Genomic DNA, 18,870 nt, shown 5'->3' with positions numbered 1-18,870 from the left:
TACTTACATATCAGTCAAGATCTGTCAAGTTGGAATAGTGTAAATTAGTCCTTGACCTGATGCACCACAAGTTGCCTCATGGAAGTGTCGTGGGCCCTTAACCATGTTGAAGTGTCGTGTTCCTCTGGGCACAACAAAAGATATGACTAGGGTTCATGATCAATTCATGGATGCATATGAGTTTAAAACAAGGGATCTCTATCTTCAGTAAAGGAGGAGAATGCTCAAAAGATGTGAGTCAGAGGTCTTTGGCCAAAGAAACGAGCTAGATCAATAATAGATATATTGCGATCATGCTCTAATGAATCACATGAGCCTATAAATCACGCTTAGGGCTTGACATGAATTCCATGTCATAATAGCTTGACCAAGAGCATTGATTAGAGAAGGACCGTATTACACGGTAATTTCAACTGAATAGGTTCACAACCACATTTATATTGGCTTGGGCAACCATGACATGCTGCTAGACGTCATTCACGCTAAGGGCACCATCTACTTCTGCTCAAACCATGTCGACAACCAAACCAGCCCCCCATAAAATCAATTTGCCTCCTTCGCAACCTATGGGGTTAGAAAAATAAGCCTGCAAATTTTAGAATATACCTGACTACACATCAGTTCATACCTCCAATTTTCGTATTTAGAATGTACAAATGCAAACAAAGTGTCGTACTGAGAAATAACCAGAATATGCTAAACAACTTTCCTTGGTTAAACTCACAATGCTTGTATAGATTCCCTCCGCTACATTGCTACCATCGAAGTTCCAGAATATTGTTAACACTCCAAGTGCACAAATGACATCGTTTTGTTAACAATCGCAGTGCTAAGCATGCCTCACAGCTATATGTGATGTAAGGTTTTTTTCAATGAAGTAAATTGGATGATTATGTTACTTCCATTAAGGTATATAAATATTGTATGTTTATTCATTATATGTTGTGCAGTACTAGTTGAAAATTGAAGGTAAAGGAAAACAAAACACCTTCAGTGAAGGGCTTTCTGCTAATGGCGAATCCAGGATCCGTATCCAAACTTTTTTTTTAAGAGAGTCATTTTTCTTATCTATCTTTTCTCTTCCAAATTTTATTATTATTTGACAAATATATTTGAATGATTTCAATTTATCATCAACTCTGGAACCCAAGTTCAACTTATCATGGGAGGGGAAAAAAATCGATTTGGATAATTCTAATTTCTATTCATCAATTAATTAAAAATATAACTTCTACTTGAAATAAAAGGAAGTGGTGGCACAAGGACCGTTGAGTGCGGCGACGGCAAGAGATGGTCACTCACTAGTCAACGCCGACGAAGTGGTGGTGGTGGGAATTAGGGCTTAGGGTTTGAGAAGTAGTGGGAATGTAAAATAATTTGGGAATTGAGTGTTTGAGGTAAGGATGGGCACGGTTCGGGTTGGACTAGTTTTTGCTTCAAATTAGAATCGATCTGATACTATTCATCCTGTTCGGTTTTAATAATAAAAAAATTCAAACACTGTCCGATTCAGGTTGAACTGATTTCGGTCTAGTTTGAGTTGAACCGGTTCTAGTCTGGTTTCGGTCAGGTTCGATTTTGAATCGGATTATAAAAATTATTTTTTTAATACAATTCTCAACTGAAATATTATTATTATTACTTGAAAATTAACAAATTATTCAACTCCATATAAAAATAAATATTAAAGTTAGAAAAGAGAGATATTTGTAATTGAACTTGGATAAATATTAGTTTTTTTTTTGTGAAATTAAAAATATAGCATTAAATATAAATATATATTGAAATTATATATTTTTTAATTTGACAAGTTCAGTTTGGCCCAATCCCGTTTTTGAAGACATGGAATCGGATCCAAAACTGGTCCAAATCAATCCGGTTTGGTTTTTGACCTGTTGTTGACTTTTTTGTCAACTCAATTTTTTCCAGTTTGGTTGGTGCGGCTCGATTTCGGTTTGCAGTTTGAGTGTCCACCCCTAGTTTGAGGGGGTGTGGAGTCGAGGTAAAGAGCTACTGCTTTTTGTTTTTTTCAAAGCATGCCCCAAGAAAACCACGTTGTTTGTAAAAAAGAATTGGAAGCGCCTTAACCAAGACGACGTCGTTTTGCTAGGCGGTTAAACAAATGCACTCGGAGTGCAGTGCTGCAAGCAAAGCCTTCACAGCTGCCTGTGGGGACTTTCATTAAGAACTTATGTGCACAAGGGATTGCTCTACTGCTGTATAAGGGGTGTTTTATGCCACCCTTCTTGTCCCAATGTGCGTTCGCCACTGCTTTATACTTATGACTACTTCTCCAGTTGCTGTTCTTATTCTCATGGCTGGAATTGTTGCGCCTGCACCACCCACTGTTGCTGATGTATGTATAAATATTGTATTTTTTTCTCATTGCATGTATTACCCTTTTCTCGGTGCATAGTTAAAAGTCGCATTTTGAATCTCATTTTTTTTTTTTTGTATAAAAAGCTGATCTCTTTTGGTAGTTGGGTTTTTTGTTTTGTAGACTAGTTTCCATTCAGTTTTTAAATTTATTTGAAATCTATGAATTTTTTGTTTAAGTCATTGCAATACAACGAAATCCGAGCCTGAGTACAAACACAAGCACGCGAGTAACATGCAATGCCTAGCAACCCCCTCTTTAGTGCCAAACCACCCGACAAGCTTGAGTGGGCTTAATTCACATAAATGCATAGAACTTGCTAAGCGGGTTGTTGTGTGAATTAAGGATGGTCTTTTCAAACCAAAAACTGGCCAAACCGGCCGAACTAGACCGATTGATTCTGTTTGGTTTGGTTTTTTTATTATCTATTTTTTAGAATTTTCATATATTTTGTTGGTCCCAATTAGATGCCTTAATGATTTTCAATTTGCATGATTTTTTTGCAAGAATGATCTATGAATGAAGACTTAAAAATAGATAGTTTGGATCATTAAAAAAGATGTCATAGGGACCTTAAAGGGTGTCTTCAAATAAAATTATTTGAGGGATCCCTCAATAGGAGACTATATATATAAACCTATATATCAATAAAATGAAATCAGAATTTTACCTGACTTGCTAAAAAAGAAGAGTCATAAATGATTTCCAAAGTGGCTATTATAAACTCAAATAAAACTTGGTGATGTTCCAAACCTCTAACTTTAACCAGTTAACTATACTGGTAGATATAAGTTAAGGGTAGGCATTCATACCGGCAAACTAAAAACCAGAGCCAAACTGCACTGGAAAAAATGGGGAAAAAATCAGGTTGACCAAAAAGTCAACCGATAAAAAATCCCAAAATCCCGGATCGATTTTGATTCCAATTCCATGCCTCCAAAGCCGAATCAGGGCAAACCGGGCCTTCTTGAATATACTTATTATTTATTTATTTTTATATATGCAGTGAGCTTTATTTTACCTCAACCTTCCGTTTGAAACATGAAGCTCAAGGAATTGGGCTTGAACCTATCAATTATACCTCAAGCCCAACATCTTATTTTTTTAATTAATATTTAATACTACCTCAGCCAAAATCCAAACCCTAGCCGCATGCCTATTTCCTCTCCCGTTCTTCCATTATCTTCCCCTCTTTTTTTCTTTTTTGAATCTTCCTCCTCTTCCTCTTTCTTTTCTTCTTTTCTTCTTTTCTCATTTCTCAACCCTAACCGTCAGGTGCCTTCTCTCTCTCTCTTTTGAAGAAAACCTAGCCTCTACTTCTCCACTTTTTTTTTTCTTTTCCTTTCCTTCTTCTCCTCTTCCTCTCCTCTCCTCTCCTCTCTATCTGATTTCTTTTTCTGTTTCTTACTCCTTTTATGCATCGATTTGTTTTGGTCTTTTAGTGTTCTTTAGATTCTCATTTTTATTATAAATCTTGTAATGTCAATATTTGTTTCTGGTTTCAAAGGATAGTTTGCTGGATAGTCTTTTCCTTTTTTTTTTCAAGTATCTATTGGCTGAGAAGGTTCAGATCTGGTTTTTGCTGTACAGATTCGTCGATTTGCTCTACTTTTTGTAAAAATATCAATTAGGCTAAAGAGCCAGTCCAAACCATGAAAACTGGAACAGAACCGAACCTAAACCGATCTAGGTTGGTCCGATTTTCTTTGGCATTTTACTTAAAACCCAAACCAGACCGAACCAGATGAACAGTATCAATTTTGATTCCGGTTTTGGCTGAGAACCTAGCTGAACCGGACCATACCATGCCTAGATATAACTATCTTGAAACAAGGAACTGTTGAAGGAGGCTCAGGCCATCGCAGAGAATTCAGCTCACTTCAATTGCATATTTCAGCATTTATTCTCTAGAAGTTTGGCATTCCTTGGTATCCAACTCTCCCCCTCTTTTGAGCTGAATGGTAATATTCACTGAAATAAAAATTATTAGACATCATTAAAATGGACCACTTAAAATACAAGGTCTTGCATCTTGCATCTCAAAAATTCAAGGTGTATTGATGAGAAAATCGCACAAGTAAAAGGTCATAGGAAGGTAAATAGAGAACTAGTGCCAGATATTTACCATATGTTTTCTTCCCAAGAAATCCTCATCAATTAGTTATACAATATGAATTCTCCTGCTGCAACGCTAATCAGAGCCACCCGTCAACCAGTTCAGTCACTCATCATGAAGCATTCTATGCACTCGTCATTGAAATAAACCTTGACCATAGCACATACCAGTAGCAGAAATGGATGGCATTACTGACACAAGAAGCATGCCATGCAGTCAGTTGATTAAGGAAATCTCCCATCTAAGGTTCTCTCCCTGGACAATGAACCGAACAACTTCAGGTGTTAGTATTTGTTTTCCATCAGAAAATTCATAGAATGAGACAGATTATTTTGGAAACTGCCCAAAGTTTTGATCCTTTTTGGGGCGTCCCATATGTATACTAAGGAAAGTTAAACAGGAAGACAATGTTTCTCACATAAACTACACATACAAATCAACAAAAACAGCTAAGATGATCCTAAGGAGTGAGCGAAGTTGGAAAAACAATGACCCATCGCAAATATTATTATTTGCTTAAGGTTACAATGACTGAATTTTGGGACATTAAATGTAGGTGTAGGCAACCCTATCTGACTTCCTACCTTTTCAAAGCTGGTGCTCCATGCAGACATCAAAATTACAATTCATATAAAGGGAAATTAAGTCCCTTGATTAAGCATTGACAAGAACAATAGAGGATACAACAATTAAAACAATTTCTTCATTGTGGATCCTAGTCATCCTACAACTACTCTGCATTCAGATCATTTAATATAGTCATATTATTTTGGTATTCATACCAAAGGGAATACTGCAACCTTTAAGCCCCAACATTCAGAAATTTCCAAAAATACTCAACTACTTCCAAGATCAATCCTAATCCTTTAATACTGGTTGTCACCAACAGAAGCAGAAAACCATAAATATTATATCAAAATGAATAAATAATTCAGGTGAAGTACACTGGAGATTAAATTCTGGAAATGAGTTTAGGGAATTGGATACATATGAAAGCAAAACATAACATAAAGAACGCCTGCTACAAACATCAAAATTCATAGGGAAAAAAAACATCATTTAACGATTTGACAGCCAATTTACCATGGGACTGTACTCTATTATATGCATATTTTTATTAGCAGACTTGTAGTTCTAGAGGATTTGCCTTTTTATGTGTGGTAGATGGAACAGATGCAGTCTAGTAATCATGCATAACTTTACTTAACTATATGAAGACACAAAGTAGACATAATTTTATTTTTAAAGAACAAAAAAGAGGCTTTAAAGGTCAACAGGAAAGATATTTGAAAGAACCAAAAGCAGAACTTTGACCCTTACATTTTTTTCAACTTTTTTCTCTTGATGTTAAATTCAACCTCCCCGCCATTAATTGACTTTTGGTCTCTTAAAGGGTGATATCTCATTGATTGCAACTCTTCTTCCACCAAAGCAAGCCTTCGTTTCTCATCCATCTGACACGAGAAATGTGAAAGACAACAAAAGCATACTTCTATAATTATTGAACAAACTCAAGCAGATGCCAGTGTTGCATGATTATAAGAGCCCATTCTGTTAAAATTTAAAATTTAAACATTTACTTTGCAAGTATACTTCATAAATGCCTGACAAAATAATTAAGTTATTAAGGTCTCGATAAATTAGATTATATTTGGGCATTTGGTATAATATTTTTCAGGTCATATAGAGGAAAACCCTAGAGAATGTTATGATTGGAGAAGGCTACAATAAATGTATGTCTGAGAACCATGAATGAGAGGAATTAAAGTTCATGTAATTCCTACTAGAATTCAATTGTTATTGATCTTTCAAGGTTCACGTCTTAGATATTATACATGTAGGTTTCAAAGTTGGGTTTTATCATTATGAGATAGTAGCTCTTGGCACACGCTCCCTGTACACCACGAGGTTTTTTCTGTTCTGCATTCATCGATATCTTTTTCCTACTTCAAATTGACAAGCCCTTAAACTTGTGGTTCACTATAAATTGTACCACCCATGTTAAATTCATGTTTACCTATATAGTAATTTATTATCATGTTAAGTCTATGCATGCCTCTCTTCTTCCATTCAAGAGATGGTAGACAGAACAAATTTTTTAGATTTGTTACTTTTTTACCCTTTTAACCTGAACTTTTATTATTTGCATCATAGTTAACTAAAGGAATCTGAAGATTTTACTAAGATAAGCTGTATTAAATTGAGGCATTCGGAATCGGTTCTTCATATGCATTCTCTAAAAACCTATAACTTGAGATTGGACGAGTGTTTTGAACAGAAATTATTCCACAGCCTATGCAACCTATAAGCTTGTGAAGGCCAGTACTCTGGCAATATTTGAGACACTACACACCCGGTCTGCATAATCTATTAGACCATAATACTGATAAAGTGGCTTTAAACTTCCTAAGGATTTGGTGTGCACGGAGCTAAGATATTGAACGAAGGTTACGAAAATATTTATGACCAACTTACTTGGTAAGACCATAAAGCTCATGAATGGGCTGCTCAATTGGATTCCAGATTCTAGATCCAGTCTTTAGGCATTTAGTTGTATAGGAGTTTCTTTAGGACTTTAAAATCTGTAAGATAGAAGCTGTGCTAGTTTTCTAATCATCTGAAAGCTTCTGTGGTTTTACAATACTCCTATGACAGAAAATAAATTATAACTGTCATAGTCATACTTGACATGATTTTGAGATACTCCCGTGAGAGGAAAAATTCATAATCTGTCAGAATTAAGAGTGGACAATACAATCTGGTCAGAGTATGATGATGCATTTAAAGAAGTAGCCATTGTATTAATGTTTGGCTTATCATTTCATGATTTTAGGTTGACTTTGTGGTACTTAAGGAATTCTGGGTGGTTAATGGTTAGACAAGGCGAGGTAAGTGTCCTTCACACCTGCCAGTTCCTTTTAGCATTGACAACTGGCAGCAGTAAATCAGAAGAAAGGTTGTAAAAGATCACAACTTGAGGCAGCCACCCAACAACGCCTTTAGAATCCAACCCAATGATGAGGGGAAAATAATCATTCTGCGCAGCAATCTCCAGACCAATAAAAAGTAACCCACAACTCAGCTTGTAACACTGTACCAGAACCTAGATCGGCCGAGAAACCACTTGCTCATTAACCATTATTATTAATCACCAGCCCCAATTAAACCTTTCTCCGCACATCTAAACCCATCAGTACATAGCTTAAACCAAAATTTGGGAGGGAACTGCCAACAAATCGAGATGTCCTCTTTGCCTTATTAAGTTACTAGCAACAAACCAATCACAGGCAAACTGTATATTACAGTACTGCCATTACTAGAAACCTATGTTGATCAGGTTCAAAGACACCCTTGCATCTGTGGTTCCAAATATGCCACAAGGCAAAGGAGACGATAAGGTTCCAAGGCATCTCCCTCTGACATTTCCTGTGATTTCCAAATTAATGAATAACCAATCTCACAAGGTGGATTGGGGTGACTGCATAAGTATGAATTCACCCCAAGAGAATCCCATATATCTAACGCAGACTCACAATAGTATTGACAGCGTGCAGGATCATTGGCAAGTCCTCTAACAGTCACGAGTTTCCCATTCCCATGACAGAGTCCATAGGCAGGTCTATAATTTTGAGGGAGGTTATGACAGGACCTGACCCAAATTCCACTTTGGAATTTGAGCCGAACCCTGTGCGTGTCCGACACCTGGTAGGTCTTGAACAAATTGCCCTTTGTTGGTGAAGTCGAGGAAGTCGAGAGTTGGGTTAAGTTTGGATTATTAGGGAGCTTTACTTGCTACTCTCTATGTAAGACCGATGTTGGTTGAACGTTATCGAAGCCCAAATGCAAGATCCATTAATCTGCACGTTAAGATTGGAAGTTGAGAACGGTACAAGAACAGATTATTCGGTGAGGATTAATGGAGCCTTAATGGTGGGCACAAGATTGTCATGTTCCTGGGGATGAAGCACTAAAGAGGGAAATTTTTTAGGAGGCCCAGTGTTCGACCTTCGCTATGCATCATGGCAGCACGAAAATGTACCGTACTCTAAGGGAGCATTATTGGTGACCTTTTATGAAGAAGGAAATAGCAGAGTATGTAAGTAAATGTTTGATTTGTCAACAAGTCAAGGCAGGACAGTAGAAACCATCTAGGTTACTGCAACCACTTCCGATCCCTAAGTGGAAGTGGGAGCACATTACTATGGACTTTATGTTCAAACTTCCTCAAACATGAAGCAATCATGATGGAGTGTGAGTAATAGTGAATCGACTCACCAAGTCTGCTCATTTTCTACCAGTGAAAGCGACTTATACTCTGAATAAATTGGCCAAAATTTTTATAGCTGAAATTGTAAGATTACATGGGGTACCAGTATCTATTGTGTCAGACAGAGGTCCTCGGTTACGTCCCATTTTTGGACAAATTTACATGAAGCTTTTGGGACTCTAAGTGTGGTTCAGTACTGCATTTCATCCCCAAACTGATGGACAGTTGGAAAGAACGATTCAAACCTTGGAGGATATGCTAAGAGCTTGTGCATTACAGTTTCGAGGAGATTGGGATGATAAACTACCTCTCATGGAGTTTGCATATAATAATAGTCATCAATCAAGCATCGGGATGTCGCCCTCCGATGCCTTGTATGGAAGGCAGTGTAGAACTCCAATTTATTGGGATGAAGTGGGTGAGCAAAGATTGGAAGTATTTAAAGACATTGAAGTAACAAAGGAGAAAGTTAAACTCATCGGAGAAAGACTCAAGGCAGCCCAGGACCGACAAAAGAGTTATGCCAACAATAGGAAGGATCTTTAGTTTGAAGTTGGTGACTAGGTGTTCCTAAAGTTGTCACCTTGGAAAGGTGTGGTGAGATTCGGGAAGCAGGGAAAGTTAAGCCCTTGTTACATCAGGCCATAAGAGATTTTGGAGCGTGTGGGCCCAATAGCCTACAGACTTGCTTTGCCTTCAAAACTTTCTCGGTTACATGACATATTTCACGTCTCTATGCTCCGAAAGTATATTTCAAATCCTTCTCATGTTCTAGAGTCACAACCGATAGAGTTGAAGAATAATTTGAGTTATGTAGAGCATCCCATTCAGATTTTGGATTGGAAGATACAAGTACTACGCTCTAGAGAGATCCCACTTCTGAAAGTTCTATGAAGGAGTCACACTATGGAGAAGGCCACTTGGAAACCCGAGCAACAGATGCGGGCCTAGTACCCTTATCTCTTCGAGTGACATGTATGAAATTTTGAGGATGAAATTTTTATAAGGGGGGTAGACTAATATTTAATTTATTCAAGTAAAAAATGAATTTCCCTCGATAATATTTTAATGGTTTAAAAGTTGACTTTTTGTTTGGGAATGAATTTGGGGATATTAGTTGTACTGTTGCATAGAGCACGTCGAGATGAGTCAGTAGACATGTAGTGGGCTCAAATCGGAGTTATAACGAAGAAGTTGAGATCAAAAGAAGTTCAATGGCACAACCGTAATTTTTGCAAAGTCAGATTTTTTAAAAGCTGGCAGCTCTCTCTCCTACCTCACGACTGTCCTCAAACCAGAAAAATCCAATTTTTTTCTTTCGCACAACCGCCACTTCCTGGCTCCGCCTGACGTCGGTTGGTGGCGCTTCCTTCACAAAAGTTGCTCTCCTACTCCTCTACAAAACCCATATGATATATACCCTTCAAAGCCTAAGAATTCTCCAGATTTTGGATGTGAAGATTGACGAAAAATCTGCCAGATTTTTGTCAAAACTTTCCAGAGTTCGTTTGTACGATTCTGGCCACCAAAACTTGCGATCTAGATATGCTTTTCTATCCTCTCAATGTGTTCTAGCTGTTGGTTGGGTTATTTACGAACAATTTCTGCGTTTTGGACAGAAAATAAGCGATAGAAGTTTGGCCAATTTCGGCCTTTGATTCCAGCCACTTCCATCAACTTTTTGGGATAGGTCCAAGAACAAAAGTTGCTCCACTATGTGCTGATCATGTAGGTATAAGTCTTCACCGGCGGTTTGGCGATTTTCCAATCGCCGGAATCCCTTTGGACATCCACGTGCTGCCGGCGTGTGTAGCGGCGCGCAGGCCACTTTTTGGCCAGTCCTTGAGTCCTAAAATAATCCTCATGTCGTCCCGAGCACGACGGTATGCTTGGATATGATTTTAGTTATTGTTTAACCACAGTTGAATTTCTTAAAACTATTTAGAAAACAATTGTCCACTCAATGAGCGTCCAAGCGAGCTTGACCCTTTAAGGGTCCTTCCTACGGGTTCAGTGAAGTTCGAGCACCTATTTAAGCAATTAAAAACATTTAATAACATAGCCCAACCACAGATATTTAATCAAAACTCTAACCCCCGGCCTCAAAAGTTCGTGTACATAACTTAAGAAAGTTCCTAGGCCCATTTTCAACATTTCTGATAGGTGGAATGGTCTGAAAAGACCCAAGATTAATTAAGCGATTAAATTTCCATTTTGGTCAACCCGATACCCCGTGGGGTCGACGACCTTCGATTACTAATCCGAGAGTTTCTATGGTTCAACACACTTTACTAAACATGCCCTACAAGTTTGGTCTGAATAGAACCGTCGGATTGGTCACGATCGGACGAGTACCGTTTAACCTAAACTTTGAAATATTGAATCGAAGTCTCCAAGACTCCGATTCTCAATCCGCGAATTCCTACATGATCCTAGAAGTGCCGAGATCAACATAATTGAAAATGAAGTCGATCCAACTGTCCGAACATATCGAACTTGGATAGACGCCTAATATGCGATATCCGATCGACTATCAAACAATAATCAAAATCAAATCCAAGCATACCGTCGTGCTCGGGATGACGTGAGGAGTATTTTAGGATTCAAGGACCGGCCAAAACGTGACCCACACGCCGGCAACGCGTGGGTGTCCAAAGCGATTCCGGCAATCGAAAAATCTCCAAACCGCCGGTGAAGACTTATACCTACATGATCAGTACATAGAGTGGATCAACTTTTGTTCTTGGATCTACCCCAAAAAGTCGACGGAAGTGGCCAGAATTGGAGGCCAAGACTAGCCAAACTTTTATTACTTATTTTCGTTTCAAAACGCAGAAATTGTTCCTAAATAACCTAACCAACAGCTAGAACACATTGAGAGGAGATCGCAAGATTTGGTGGCCGGAATCACACAAACAAACTCCATAAAGTTTTGACAAAAATCTGGCAGATTTCTCATCAATCTTCACATCCAAAATCTGGAGAATTCTTAGGGTTTCAAGGGTAGATATCATATGGGTTTTGTAGGGTAGAAGGAGGAGAGCAACTTTCGTGAAGGAAGCATAGCAAACCGACGTCGGACGAAGCCAGAAATTGGCCAGTAAGTGGTGGTTGCGTGAAAAAAAAAAAAACAGGATTTTTCTGGTTTGAGAAGAGTGTTGTGAGGTAAGAGAGGGAGCTGCCGGCTTTTAAAAAATGTGACTTTGCAAAAATTACAGTTGTGCCACTGAGCTTCTTTTGATTGTAACTTCTTTTTTATAACTCCGATTTGAGCCCACTACATGTCTACGGACTCATCTCGACGTGCTCTACGCAACGGTACAACTACAATCCCTAAATTCCTTCCCAACAAAAAGTCAACCTTTTAAACCATTAAAATATTCCCAAGGTAAATTCGTCTTTTACTTGAATAAATTAATAAATAAATATTAATTTAGGATCGGGTTATTACAGGTTAGCCATCCAAATAAAGCCCCATCTCAACTGAGAATCATAATCATTTTTAACATAGACAGGGTACGTAGAACCAACTGAGAACCAACCTAGATTGTTTTATCCATAACACTTCCAATATAGCCACGTAGATACCCAAAATTCTCTGAATGACTTCAACATGCAAAACATTACACAACTTCAAAATTCCATCCATTCTCCTGTAGGAAATCAAGCACTAGGTCAATCTTTTGGGATTGATCCAAAGGATGCAGAGCATACCGCTCTATAAGACCAATGCCACTCCACTCAACTGTCCAAAATTTGACAGGTCTCCAACTCCAATTTTCCATTCAAGACCTTTCTCAAAAGCTTGGGCACCAAAAAACACTCTTTTCCATAAGATCATGATTCTTCAAATATTCACCATTTAAGATCTTTCACCTCCATAACATCATGATTCTTCAAATATTCACCACTTAAGACCTCTCGTCTCCATAAGATCATGATTCTTCAAATATTCACCATTTGACACACGAGCTCTAAGGCCAAAATGGTTTTGCGTAAGCCCTAAGCCAATTCTAGCAAGGTGGACCATATTAACACTAGCAGATTTCTGGTATTATCTTTATCTCATCCCATATCACCATATAATATTCAAGCTCATGCTCGAAGGTTCTGCATCTGAAGTAATATGATCTAAGCATACATGTTCAAAATTAAGTTAGGAGGACCCATCAACCCGGATGATGGGATGTAGTGGCTTAGTAAAATCTATCCTCACATATTTGCACACATATCCTAGCATAGTTTCCCTTATGTAGGCCACTGTTTGGGGATCAATGTTATAGGTTCGACCCAACGAAATCCCATATCCTTGGCACACTAGTGAAACTACTTGGCAGGAATACCAAATAATTCAACCCATCTAGCTAAATTTTTAATTCACTCATTCAGCCTTGAATCTTTCCCACCACTTCTATATCGTCAAGTAATACCCAAAAATAATCCATGAGCCTCACTCATGACAAATTTCATGTCCTTGTCAAGGTAGAACCTAGAGTTGTAATAATCATTGTGATGATCAATGAGCGGTTCTTCCTTGGACCATCATTTTTGCTTCAACAAAGACATCAGAAACCCAAGTGAACGTGATCATCCCAGCAACTTAATCATGAAGGCAGCGTGCCAAGGCCAGTTCATCAAAGGCAGCCGTTCATCAAAGATCAGTCAAAACCTTCATCATCTAGTGAACCATCCGTTACCATACCTCCTTTCACATTACCATCAGCATCCACATCCCCTAGCCTTCGGAGTCCCAGGTCAGTTACCCTTAAAACCCCTTCAAAGATTGCAAGGGAGTCTGACCATGGTTTTAGCTAATTTTCCTTCCAACCAAAATCCATAGAGGCAGCTACTCTTAAAACCCCTTCAAAGATCAAAACTCTTGACCTCTTCTTTGAGAACTGGCCCCTGTAATCAAAGGCTAAATCTAGATTGAATGGAGATTAATAGATGCCAAAAACAAGTAGCAAGGGGCCAACGGGTGCTGGAAACCCACTAGCAGAAATATCACATGCTATACAGTGAGATGCCATATATTTTATTGTAGTTATGTTTTAGATTGGATATACAATCTTAGGTTATTTTTAATTATTTGATCATATATGTGTTCTACATTTTGATATTGTTCGTGAAGCACAATCCTCATTCATTTTTGGGTATGTGTGGGAATTCTTACTAAGCTGTTCTTTAATAGTTTCAGATTTGGGATGGATTGATTATGACCAAAACATTTTTATCAATGTGTTAATATGTGAAAGCGTTAGGGTTACAAAAAAAATTTACCACAATCTAATTTTTTGTCTTGTGAGATCGTACTTGGAATCCATCATTTATTAACATGGGTCAAGGTGAAACCTACCATTCTTGTAGAGCTGAGATCTATGAGCATGAAAAGCAAGATTATGGGACTTACATGGGCCTTTTCTAACCCTAAAAGCTGCTGCTTGCAGAGCTTGAGCTCCATTTGAAGTACATGGAACCGAGACTCAACAGGTACAACACATTGCTCTACTATTTGTTTTTGTCTACCCCGGATGATCTCTGGCTGCCATACATTCAATGCTACTGAAGCTTGCCTGAAACAAGCAATCAGGTGATAAAACACAATGAGAAAAACACACCATAAAAATTTTAAATTAAAAAAAACCCAGGGAAAGGTAGACGAAAAAGAGAAAAGGACAACTTATAAAACTGCATCAAAATTTTGTACTTGCTATATGTTGTTGGAATGCCCAGCTATCATTTTTTTCTAGCTTTACATGAGGCGTGAGGTCCATATCCCTGTAAAGGTGCTTTCCTTCTTTTATTATTATTATTATTTTTTTATGAGTTCCTTCTTTTATTTTTGAATGCTTAAAAAAGAAAAAAGAAAAAAGAGAATAGATAATAATAGCCCTCCCTCATATCAAGATAGGATCCTAATATCCCACATTGAAGTAATACAACATCTGACCCGCACGTGGATAGCAAACCAAAGGGAAGATTAAAATAAAAGAGTAATAGAACATCTAGGGCAAGTATGTGAGCTTTTGGGATTCCTTTACAAGATGTTATGCTACACCAAGGATTTCTATAATTTGGTACCAGAGCAAGGCACCACAATTAATATTAGCCAGGCATAATATGAGCTATGAGACTTCATGGTTGTGGTTGTGAATGGGATGACCCTAGTGATGGTTGCTACCCGTAGAAACAGGATCCGTGAAGTCCCCTGGGGAGGGCTAATAATTGTAAAATGCAAGATCTATGAAGCCACCTAAGGAGGTCTAATACAAGCAAGATCCACGAAGTCATGCAGCTGGGAATGAGTGTTGCAAAGCATGGTGGATCTTATCAAGGGATATGACCCTCAAGCTGTTCCAATTTTTTTTTTTTCAGGTATAGAAAAGGCCCAAGGCCTGAGTAGGCTAGCCTGGAGTCTATGGTAACTAATCTACTATTAGAGCTACAAGCTCTCACCAGAAGCTCCTAACCATCTCCCAACCAAAAGACATAGGTAGCTGTTGAAGTTGAAAAGAATGGTTTCAGGGATTTCCTTGGTTCTGCTCATGTAGATAGGCTGAACACAAAGTAAATTATACAAGCTACTGACCCAGCGTTTTGTGCAGCAGAACCCAGGAAAATAAAAGAACAATGGATACTACAAGTCATATCACATTAGCATGAACTTCTTATGCATCAATTTGCTGGATAATACAAATCACGCAAAGAAATGTAACAATAATTTAGGTTTCTCAGAAGCCAAACAGAATTCAAAGTACATATATATCAAAAAGGAATTTTTAAAAGCGTAAACAAAGTACATTTATTACCTGACATTGCTCAAATTTGAGAGCTCAGCAAGAGTTGCTCGCATTTTGTTAGTCTCTTCAGCCAATCGGGTCTCCATGTCTCGGAGCCTCATAGAACGTTCTAAAACCTGACTCTCCTTCCTCAACACCGCTCTCCGATGTGCCGCTATTTTCTTATCCCTATCCCTTTCATACCTAAAAAATAGAACCCAACAATTTTCACATTTTCAAAAAACTTGAAAATATTATCACCAAAAAAAAAAATTGAAATAATCCAGAAAGAAAAAAATAGAGAAATGATGTGAATACGTATTTACCTGACTTTGTATAGGGATTTACAAGTTGATGAATGCGCGGAGGTAATTGAGGAAGAAGAAGGGGAAAAGAAAGGCGGGAAATCAGAGGAGAGGAGGTGGGACCAGAGAAAGTCTTCATCGGATAATCGGTGGAGGCGCCTGGAGGAGATTGATAGACAGCAGAGGTCTTTGTAGCTAAAGCCGCGTCTTTGAACACCGATTTCTAAAATTCGCCTCCATAGCTCCTCAGGGAGAGCTGACATTGAGATTAGTGGTTTCAAAGACTCCAACTATCAATTCTAAAAGCCTCTGGTTACGCAGTTAAACAAGCTGTTGCCGACGATTTGTTTATTTTCTGTCCTCTGCCGACTGTAATGAAGACGATTGCAACTCCGTCGGTGGGATAAAACCTTGTGGGTACAGTGAAAATGTTAGAGTTGGGGGAGCGGATCCGCTGCCCCCAAATTTTGTGTCCCCTCCCTGTCCCTCTTCTAATTTTTCGACATCTGTCACTCAACTTAACAGAGTTAACTTTTTTATTTTATTTTTTAATTATCTTGAATTTAAAAAAATTAAGGGAAATAAGCTGGTGTAATCACAATTCAGAAATAGTGTGCTGAAATAATCATGCTACAAATTGTATTCTCATATAATCACTTGGAGACGTGAAATGACCACAGTGCCCTCCATATAAAAGCAGATGTATCAACCCTTTAGCGCCTCTTTCTTCTCTGTTTTCGCAGTTTGCCAAAAACAGGAGAACTTTAGGTTGCGAGACATTTTGGCACTGAGCAATCCAGTTCGCAAGACATCCATAGTCACAACCCAGATGTCCTAAACTTTCGAACCCTAGTTTGACTATAGCGGAGCCGGCAGAACGCACCGCCTCCATTGTTGACCTCCAGATCGAAGTGACTGTTGCGACTCCACAGAGAAGCGAAAGTGGCGACTTCCGGCGTCTTCGTGAACAGAGGTGAGTTCAGATATTGGTTTGGTAGTGTATGTGTATTAGAAAATCGTGCAACCCCTTTTCACCACAGAAGGGCAGAAGAGCTTCAATTTTCAGTTTGAAGGCGTTATGATATGTTGAAATTCGTAGTTTGTGTTGTTATCTGCAGTGGGATGTATGTGGTAAACTTGAATTTTGGTTAAAATTGACTGAATGCTTGTATAATGTAGTGCAATGTGTTTGATAATGGGCAAAATAACAGCACACAGAAAAATCATATGTTAACTGTGTCTAGCCTAAAAGTAGGGTTGTTAGGGTAGTTTTAGGCTGAATGTAGATACTAATGTGGGGAATTTATTGGCATTCTGGGTTTGTTTTGGTAAGAAGTAAAGTTTGTGTATTTTGGTTTTCAATTTGGTAATTGAGCTTATACCACATAATATGTTTTGTATCACAACCTGAGCCTTTTGTTGAAGTTGTTTACATTTGTTAGAGGTTAGAGGGTTCATATTGCTGCCATGGTATGTTTATGTGAGTTTGTTAATAACTTGGAACCCATAGCTATGTACAAAATCAGAGAAAAGACAGAAATGAATAAAAGTTCCTTGTTGAAGCAGCTACAATTTGAGTTTTGAAGATTTGAGGATTTATAAAATGATACGTGTAGTGGAATGATTGGTGTGTATGTTTTTATTTGTTTGAATGTATCTTTTTTAGTTTTATTCATTGTTGTAGTAATTATCTATGTTATTTGCAGAAATGGATCCTGTTGGAATATTGGTATGCTACAATGGAAGTTGGGTTAAGAAGGATAACATTGAGAGTTACGAAGGTGGGGAGGCTAAAGGCATAATAGTGTCACGGAACGTAACGTTTTCCGACCTTGTTCAGCGCATTTATAAGATCATGGATGCAGATCCCACGAAATATATTGTCACACTGAAGTATTCAGTTCCTGTATCCTCATCTGTCTGTAAGCACATAAGGGTTGAAGACAATGATGATGTTAAATATTTTGTAAAGTACAACACAGATGTTATGGCCTCTAAAGTAACCCCTTTAGTAGCAAGCTTGAAAAATATTGAAGGTCATGGTATTGAAGGGTGCAATGGCATTGTAAGCGTTGAGAGTAGCAATGCTCCTGCTGACTTTGTTGTGGAACAAAGAAATGTGGTAATTCGGGACAATGAAACTGAAAATGGTGGGAATGATTTTAATTGGAGTGATTGGGTTGAAGAAGTGAATTTTGAAAGTGGTGAAAACATAGTTGCTGATTTCAATGAACCTAGCAACGAAGAGGAACCGCAATCTGCTCCAATTCTGCATCCTCATGAGGACAGCAATGTCATACCGTCCACTGTGCAGTGTAGACAAGTGCAATCCGAACCTCCCCGACAATCAAGTTCAACTGAAATGCATACAAGTCGGGCTGATTTGAAGCATGGTCAGAGTTTGGAATATATTCAGTATGGTGGAGGCGTTTCGTGCATAAATTGTGAAGCAAATTTGAAGGTTGGCCGAGTTTATCCAAATAAGATTTCCCTTTTAAAAACCATCAGTTTAGCAGCAATTACAGGCCACTTTCGATTGAGAACTGTCCAATCTAGGAAGCATCGGTTGTGTGTTCGCTGTTGGCAGCTTCCTTGCCCTTGGAAAGTTCGGGCATATAAAGTTGGATTACATGAGTTTAAGGTTGTTAAATACGATCCACTTCATGAATGTGATCTAAGGTATGTTAGTAGTCATCATCCTCAAGCTACGACTGAATTGCTGTCTGACTGTGTTAAGTGGAGATTTCAGGATTCGCGCAGCATTTATACAAAGCTGATATCAAGAAAGATGTGAAACAAAATTTTGGTGTGAGCATAAGCTACTCCACAGCCTGGAGAAGCCGAGAGTTAGCTTTCAAAAGAATTAGAGGGTCTGCAGAAGAGTCGTATTCCCTTCTCCCTTCCTATTGTTATGAATTGGAGCGTACAAATCCGGAACTTTGACATACATTGAGACTGATGCAGCTGATCACTTCTTATATTTTTTTATGGCAATTGGTGCATGCATACGAGGATTTAAGTTGTCA

At 38.3% G+C, this 18,870-nt stretch overlaps 1 protein-coding gene across 5 annotated transcripts; it reads right to left on the bottom strand.

The window, feature by feature from the left end:
* Positions 1-3,976: 3,976 nt before the first annotated feature.
* LOC103339071 (F-box family protein) lies at positions 3,977-16,307 on the bottom strand. Of its 5 annotated transcripts, none has more exons than XR_016122800.1 (7): positions 15,866-16,303; positions 15,570-15,743; positions 14,171-14,333; positions 5,814-5,947; positions 4,661-4,748; positions 4,503-4,568; positions 3,977-4,348 (listed from the first exon to the last, which is right to left on the bottom strand). XR_016122800.1 is itself a non-coding variant. In XM_089043059.1 (4 exons), the coding sequence occupies exons 1-4, from the start codon at positions 16,105-16,107 to the stop codon at positions 5,810-5,812; spliced, it is 717 nt and encodes a 238-aa protein (XP_088899185.1). In that variant the 5' UTR covers positions 16,108-16,304. The 5 variants fall into 5 exon arrangements, 1 of the variants encoding a protein (XP_088899185.1); XR_016122801.1 differs by having other exon boundaries at positions 4,503-4,560; XR_016122799.1 differs by having other exon boundaries at positions 4,503-4,748; positions 15,866-16,302.
* Positions 16,308-18,870: the final 2,563 nt, after the last annotated feature.

The sequence above is a fragment of the Prunus mume genome, linkage group LG8 (assembly GCF_029339155.1).
Source record: "Prunus mume cultivar Tortuosa linkage group LG8, ASM2933915v1, whole genome shotgun sequence".
NCBI classification, from domain to species: Eukaryota; Viridiplantae; Streptophyta; class Magnoliopsida; order Rosales; family Rosaceae; genus Prunus; species Prunus mume.
Note: the sequence above shows the minus strand (reverse complement) of the source record. Positions and strands in the feature narration are given on the sequence as shown.